At 49.6% G+C, this 8142-nt stretch overlaps 1 protein-coding gene across 1 annotated transcript; it reads right to left on the reverse strand.

The window, feature by feature from the left end:
• Window positions 1-1982: 1982 nt before the first annotated feature.
• LOC143784926 (piwi-like protein 1) lies at window positions 1983-3965 on the reverse strand. The gene is made up of 3 exons (XM_077273547.1): window positions 3819-3965; window positions 2452-2599; window positions 1983-2373 (listed from the first exon to the last, which is right to left on the reverse strand). Exons 1-3 carry the CDS (start codon window positions 3884-3886, stop codon window positions 2257-2259), a joined length of 333 nt encoding a protein of 110 aa, XP_077129662.1. The 5' UTR covers window positions 3887-3965; the 3' UTR covers window positions 1983-2256.
• Between the last annotated feature and the right edge of the window lie 4177 nt (window positions 3966-8142).

Here is an 8142-nt window from a genome sequence, read left to right on the forward strand (position 1 = left end):
GGACTGTGAAGGAACCGTCGCCCCTGAAGTGAGCTCAGGCATGGCTCTCCACGTCACAGGAGAGGGTACGGGTAGGTATACTCGCCGTGCTCACCTGATGATTTGGGGGAGATCGGAACCTTGAAAGGATCCGTCGCCCCCTTCACTCTGTTACTTAAAGGGCCACTGTCGCCCCCCTCCAGCCGTTATAAACTAAAAGAGCCACCTTGTGCAGCAGTAATGCTGCAGTCTAACAAGGTGGCTCTTTTAGTTTATGATTCAGTTATTCCCTCAATAAAGCGTTTTAAAGTTTGTACAAAATAACCTGTCCTCAGACCTGGAGGCGGTCCGAAGCTTCCTCGGTGAATCTCCCAACGGCCGTCACTCATCTCTTCTGGGGATGTGGTCGCCGCCCCGAGCGCTGTTTCTTCTTAAATCCGGCGCCTGTGCTGTGCGTGCCTGGGGCAGGCGCAGTCTTCATTGTCCTTCATCGCTCAGATGCAGGGTGCCTGACTGCGCCTGTGCGGGCAGTGCGGCCACCCTGTTGCTGAATCCCCGCCCCGCACTGTGTTATTCATTATGCACAGTGCGGGGCTGGGGTTCCTGGGCATGCGCACTGCGCTGTTCAGACGCTCCCCCGCCTTCCAGCGGTGCCGTAATATACAGGTTTCCTTGCCAGCGTTTGGAATGAAGCAGCCGCAAATAACGCTGGAAGGCGGGGGAGCTGGGGGAGCGTCTGAGCTGGGGGAGCGTCTGAACAGCGCAGTGCGCATGCCCAGGATCCCCAGCCCCGCACTGTGCATTATGAATAACACTGTGCGGGGCAGGGATTCAGCAACAGGGTGGCCGCACTGCCCGCACAGGCGCAGTCAGGCACCCTGCATCTGACCTATGACGGACAATGAAGACTGCGCCTGCCCCAGGCAGGCACGCACAGCGCAGGCGCCGGATTTAAGAAGAAACAGCGCGCAGGGGGCGGCGACCACATCCCCAGAAGAGATGAGTGACGGCCGTTGGGAGATTCACCGAGGAAGCTTCGGACCGCCTCCAGGTCTGAGGACAGGTTATTTTGTACAAACTTTAAAACGCTTTATTGAGGGAATAACTGAATCATAAACTAAAAGAGCCACCTTGTTAGACTGCAGCATTACTGCTGCACAAGGTGGCTCTTTTAGTTTATAACGGCTGGAGGGGGGCGACAGTGGCCCTTTAAAAAATAAAAATGTACAGAAAAGTAAAAAATAAAATAAAAACGTTAGGGTCTGAACCAGACCCATGTGCCTCCTACGGACACTAAGCAAGAACTGGTTAGCTGGGAGCCAGCAGGAGGGTGTATACTGCAGGGGAGGAGCTGAGAGCCAGCAGGAGGGTGTATACTGCAGGGGAGGAGCTGAGAGCCAGCAGGAGGGTGTATACTGCAGGGGAGGAGCTGAGAGCCAGCAGGAGGGTGTATACTGCAGGGGAGGAGCTGAGAGCCAGCAGGAGGGTGTATACTGCAGGGGAGGAGCCGAGAGCCAGCAGGAGGGTGTATACTGCAAGGGAGGAGCTGAGAGCCAGCAGGAGGGTGTATACTGCAGGGGAGGAGCGGAGAGCCAGCAGGAGGGTGTATACTGCAGGGGAGGAGCTGAGAGCCAGCAGGAGGGTGTATACTGCAGGGGAGGAGCTGAGAGCCAGCAGGAGGGTGTATACTGCAGGGGAGGAGCGAACTTTCTGTGTATCACTTAGTGTCAGCCTCCTACTGGCAGCAGCATACACCCACGGGCTGTGTCCCCCAATGAGGCGAAGGAGAAAGTCTGATTTTGAATGGATGCCTAGAAATGTTGGTTCAGCTCTAAAGAAGCCACTTTGCTCTTACAAAAAGGCAAGTATTGTGCACCCTGGCTCTTCCGATACCGAAGGATGGATGATTTCTCTTTGGCTGAAAGATGGAAGATTTTATTGGAACAACCTAGCTCCTCTGCAAAATTAGCAGAAAAATCTCAAGTCTAATAAACATCGGATGATTGAGAAGCCAGAACATAACTATTTTATTAAACCTTTTGTCAACATTAACCAATATAATTTCCAATTAATAAAATAAAAGTAAAGAAAATAAATATATATGACAGCTACAATTTGGTTGCTGCTACTTTTGGCTTTTCCAACTCTGCCAATTTTTTCAAAAACTTCAATTCAAACCAGACACTTGAACAATCCTCAGCCCTGCACAATTTCTACAGGTAGTAAAAACTTAAATTCAAACCAGACACTTGAACAATCCCCAGCCCTGCACAATTTCTACAGGTAGTACAGGAGACTGGACAGAGAATTGTGGGGCTCTCTGTGGATGCTTTGCCCGACCAGGAAGGCCAGCTTGTGGGCGTACTGACACGGTGCTGGAACTCTGATGACACCCTAAGAGGAAAAAAAAAAACAGTGAACAGGCAGGACTCCTGAAGTCCCTTCTCCAGTAATCTCCCAGTAACTACGTACAGGCCAGTTATAGTACTGGTGGCAGAGCTTGTAGGTCAGGCGCTGCATGTGGTCGGGCTTCAGGCCTCCGGTGTCGTACACCACGTTGTAATGTGTGGGGGAGACGGTCCCTTGTCTCACAGACTGGCTGATGATGAAGAAGTCATACCTTGGCGGAAGCAGACAACACGGGCGTTAATGGTTTATAGACGATGGTGTCAGCCATCACTAATCTATCGAGAGCAACCTGGCAACTCTAAGTCCCAAAACAAACACAATAAATACCTTCTGTAAGTAAAAGGCGTAGTGGATATAGAGAACATCGGGTGCTTCGTCAACACCATCCCGAACTCGGGCACACTGACGTTGCTGGGATGGCTTTCACTTTTCTTTTATAAAATCAGTGTTTATTAAATACCCAGTGTTATCCATATGCACGATTGCTTCTACTTACAGCAGGATATTTTCTGTCTTTGTTCTGTATTGATGGCCCGTGTGAACATGCTCCTAGCTTCCATACATACTGACTTGTACTCCATTTCTTTCAGTTTAACCTGACAACTATGGAAACTCAGGAAAGTCCGTGAACAATGGATTTGGCTAAGCTTTTTGTGGTTGCCCTAAAGTCCATGCCTCCTCTGAGCAAGTTCTGTTCCGGAGACTTTACAGAAGAAGTATGGATTAATTGCTGAGAGCATCGGTCAGATCGCTGCTGGTCACTTTATTAAAGGGGATGTCCAGTATATGTTATATTAAGATTGGGCCCAAAGGTGTCTTAAAGTTCAAAAAGATACAAGAGCCCCACCACTTCTTTGTAACGCTGCCTGTGTCCTCCCATCCCTGAGAGTCTCCGCACTTCTTCCAGCAAGGAACACAAAGTGACCGCTGCAGCCAGTTAGTGATGACTGATGCCCTTCAGCGATCACATTCTGTCTCAGCAGGAAGAGGATTGATCTGTATCACAGAGGAATGTCAGGGGTCCGGTAGGGGGCTTTTTTTCATTTAAGACCCCCCCATTGGCTAATTTTTTTTTTACATGTAATAGACAACCCCTTTAAGATACTGAGCACACTATGTTTGAGCCTCCCGACCAAGGAGCCCATAGGAACAGAGATCTATGGAAATATTTAAAACGTCGGGGGGTTTACAGTAAAATACCTCCTAGTGTCCACTTTCCCTTGATCTGGATTAAAGGGGGTGTCTGAAATCAGAAACCAGCGCTACTCTTTTTATGTGGCAGTGTCTGGTATTGCAGCTCATCCTCATTTACTTGACTGCCAGACATCTCCCAGTGTGGGGTCTGAAGTAAGGTGGGGGTCTCCCAGGAGTCACACTTCAGACATTACTAGTCCTCCCTCCATACTTATTCTGGGCACATATGTACTAACCATTCAGGTCTGGTGACTTCACTATCAACGATTGTTCCCGGTGGTGGATTCTGGAGCCGGCCGCCCATATTGGCAAAGAATCTGGCATTTATTCTTTTCTTCACCACCACCACGGTTAGTCTTGGGCTAAAAAAACAAAACAAAAAAAAATTTCTTTGATTGATGAGAAGCATCTACAAAAACCAAAAACACAGCAGAAGTGAGCAGAGCGGCTCCCATTAACTTGCCAATGTGATAATGGACGTCCTCCTAAAACTGATCTAATGGGAACGATGGCAACTACAAACCGGCTTCTTAAAGAGGAATTCCATCATTGGATTTTGTTTTGTTGCTGTTCAACATGATTCTTCAGGTCAGTACAATTATGGTGATAGCAAACTTGTAAGGTTTTTTATGTATACTTTAGTGGTTAAAAACTGGGTATTTTTGTGTACTCACCGTAAAATCCTTTTCTCCGAGCCAATCATTGGGGGACACAGACCATGGGTGTATGCTTCTGCCACTAGGAGGCCGACACCAAGTTAATACAAAGAAAGTTAGCTTCTCCCCTGCAGTATACACCCTCGTGCTGGCTCCCAGAGAACCAGTTCAGTGCAAAAGCAGTAGGAGAACATTAATAATACATAAGAGTACAACAACATGTCAAAAAAAGGAACAAGCACAAGCCATTAGGCTAACAGGTTGGGTGCTGTGTCCCCCAATGAGTGGCTCGGGGAAAAGGATTTTATGGTGAGTACACAAAAACCTCTGTTTCTCCTTAGCCTAGTTGGGGGATACAGGACCATGGAACGTCCCAAAGCAGTCACTGGGTGGGAAACAACAACCGAAAACATCAGGCTTCACGTAACAACTGTCTAGATGTGTGCCACCACAGCCTGCAGAATTTTTCCCCGCATACTAGTAATAATCTTTATATAGCGCCAACATATTCTGCAGCGCTTTACAGCTTAACAGTTTCAAACACAACAGTCATAAGTAACAACATTAACAATACAATAATTAAGCAAATCAGCCAAAGTTTGAGTATGACCATTATAGTGCTTCGAGAAAGTATGTAAGCTGGATCAAGTTGCGGCTTTACAGACCTGCTCCACCAATGCCGAATGGCCCAAGAAGCACCCACTGACCGAGCGGAGTGTGCTCTGATGCCCGTTGGGATAGGCTTATCTCTGATGCTGTAGGACTCCTGAATGGTGGAACGTATCCATGTAGCCATCATGGCCTTCGAAACGGCTAGACCCTTCCTGTGACCCTCAGGAACACGAACAAGAAATCCGACCTTTGGAAGGACACCATCCTCGAGATATACCTTCTCAGAGCTCTGACTACATCCAGAGTATGGAAAGCCTTTTCCACCATGTGGACTGGAGTCGGACAAAATGAAAGAAGAACAGCGTCCTCATTAAGTTGAAAGGATGAGACAACCTTGGGCAAAAAGGATGGGGACGGCCTGAGGACAACCTTGTCCAGATGGAAAATAAGGAAAGGCGCCCGACAGGACAGAGCAGCCAGCTCCGAAACCCGCCTTACTGATGTGATTGAAACAAGAAAAACAACTTCCAGGATAGCAAGGTGAGCAAAATGTCCTGAAGCGGTTCAAAAGGAGCTTCCTGTAAGACTAAAAGGACAAAGTTAAGGTCCCAAAGGTCTAAAGGCATGCGATAGGGGGGGGGGAAGCACATGTGTAACCCCCTAAATGAACTTCTTCACCTGAGGTATTGTTGCAATCCTTCGTTGGAATAAGACCGATAAGGCGGATATCTTGCCCTTGAGCGAGCCGAGCGCCAGGCCTGAGTCCAGGCTGGTCTGTAGGAGCTCCAAAATGGTGGGAATAGAGAAGATGAGGGGGAAGACGTCCATGAGCCTTGCACCAAGCAAAACATGTCTTCCAGGTACGGTGATAAATGTGTACCGACGCAGGCTTACAAGCACTGATCATTGTGGACGTGACCCGTTGTGAAAAACCAGCCTGGGCTAGAATCCAGGATTCATCGGCCAAGTCGTTAAACACAGGGCCGCCATGTTCTGGTGGTAAATCAGTCCCTGGGAGAGCAGATCTGAACGAACCAGCAGTTGCCAGGGTACATCGGCGACTAGGCACACCAAATCTGCGAAACACAACCGGCATGGCCAATCCGAAGCGACCAGGATCACTGGAACCCCTTCCGCCTTGAACTTCCAGATGACTCTCGGAAGAAGCGGCAGCGGGGGAAAAACGTACAGAAAACGGAACTGGCACCACAAAAGAACCAGAGCACCCGCTCCTATGGCTCTTGGAACTCAAGACAGAGCTAAAAACCTGGAGACTTTGACGTTCAGTCTGGACGCCATCAGATCCACATCCGGGGTCCCCCAAAAAAGACAGATATGTTGGAAGTTCCCACTCCCCCGAGGCGAGACCCTGGCGGCTGAGGAAGTCTGCCGCCCAGTTTTCCAAGCCTGGTGTGTGCACTGCTGAGAATGCAAGTTACTACACACATGGCCTCCCTGCTGCGGGTATCCCCTTGATGCTTGATGTATGCCACAGCCGTGGTGTTGTCCGATCGAATTCGGATTGGGTGACCAGCTAGGAGATAATGAAACTGCAGTAGCGCTAGCCATATCGCTCGGATTTCCAAGACATTGATTGGCAGTTTCGATTACTGAGATGACCAGCGGACCTGAGCGATGTGGTGACAAAAAAACTGCTCCCCAGCCCAGAAGACTGGCATCAGTAGTCACCACTAGCCATTGGACCGGCAAAAAGGACTTTCCCTGGTTGAGGGAAGAACTCAATGTCCACCATCTGAGAGTTTGCCTGACCCGCGGGGATAGGCGGCACCGGAAGTCGAGGAAGAAAGGGTTCCTGTCCCAAGCGGCTAGAAGAGCATGCTGTAGGGGCCGGAGGTGCATCTGTGCGAAAGGAACCGCTTCCAATGCTGCCACCATTTTCTAGAGTACCCTCATCGCAAAGGGGATGGAATGAGGGGATAACTGAAAAAGTGTGGGGGCTCCTTGCTGAAGGGCTAGGACCTTGTCTTGAGGGAGAATCACCAACCCTCGCGAGGTGTCCAGGATCATGCCTAAAAAGGGGATATCTGCTGAGCTGGAACGGGGGAAGACTTGGCTAAGTTTATCAGCCAACCTAGACGAGAAAGAGTATCTCAAGTGATACGAACGGACTCCGTGCAGTCGTGGAAAGACGGACCCTTGACCAAGAGTTCGTCCAGACAGGGCAGGACGACCAGGCCCCGAGAGTGCAGAATGGACATGACAGCCGCCCTGTGAAAACCCTGGGAGTAGTAGCGAGGCCGAAGGGCAAGGCTGTGAATTGAAAATGCAGTTCGCGAATGGTGAAACGCAGGAACTTTTGGGGGTGGGGGAATCGGGATGTCCAGATAAGCATATCGAATAATTGATGGATGCTAGAAACTCCCCTTTTTCACTTGAGGTTATGACCGAACGAAGAGACTCCATGTGGAAATGATGGACCTTGACAAACTTGTTTAGAAGTTTGAGGTCTACTATGGGTCTCACTTTTCCGTCCTTTCTTGGGACAACTACCGTATATACTCGAGTATAAGCCGAGATTTTCAGCCCAAATTTTTGGGCTGAAAGTGCCCCTCTCGGCTTATACTCGAGTCACGGTCAGCGGGTGAGGGGGAGAGAGGATTGTCGCATACTCACCTAGTCCCGGTGCTCCTGACGCTGTCCCTGCGTGTCACACTGTCGTCGGGTGCCGCAGCTCTTCCCCTGTTCAGCAGTCACGTGGGACCGCTCATTAAAGTTATGAATATGGACTCCACTCCCATAGGGTTGGAGCCGCATATTCATTTCTCTAATCAGCGGTGCCAGTGACCGCTGACAGAGGAAGAGGCTGCGGCACCCGAAGACAGTGTGACAGGCAGGGACAGCGTCAGGAGCGCCGGGACTAGGTGAGTATTTTATATTCACCTGTCCACGTTCCAACCGCCGGGCGCCGCTCTGTCTTCCCGTCCTCTGGCTCTGACTGTTCAGGTCAGAGGGCGCGATGACGCATATAGTGTGTGCGCCGCCCTCTGCCTGAACAGTCAGTGCAGAGAGACGCCGGGACGGGACGCTGAGGAGCTGCAAGCAAGAGAGGTGAGTATGTGTTTTTTTTTTTTTTTATTGCAGCAGCAGCGTTATATATGGCACAGATTTATATGGCACATCTATGGGGCAACAATGAACAGTGCAGAGCATATATGGCACAGCTTTATAATGAGCATCTATGGGGCAATAATGAACAGTGCAGAGCATATAAGGCACAGCTTTATTAGGTGCATCTGTGGGGCCATAATGAACAGTGCAGAGCATTATATAT

Source organism: Ranitomeya variabilis, chromosome 7 (assembly GCF_051348905.1).
Source record: "Ranitomeya variabilis isolate aRanVar5 chromosome 7, aRanVar5.hap1, whole genome shotgun sequence".
In the NCBI taxonomy this organism is placed as follows: Eukaryota; Metazoa; Chordata; class Amphibia; order Anura; family Dendrobatidae; genus Ranitomeya; species Ranitomeya variabilis.

Bases quoted from the DNA above. Each gene is read 5' to 3' on its own strand.
- LOC143784926 (XM_077273547.1), bottom strand. From the start codon at position 3,886: ATGGGCGGCCGGCTCCAGAATCCACCACCGGGAACAATCGTTGATAGT. The intron at 2,600-3,818 runs GTTAGTACATAT...GCTTCCGCCAAG, and splicing joins GAAGTCACCAGACCTGAATG to GTATGACTTCTTCATCATCA. The intron at 2,374-2,451 runs GTACGTAGTTAC...TTTTCCTCTTAG, and splicing joins ACCAGTACTATAACTGGCCT to GGTGTCATCAGAGTTCCAGC.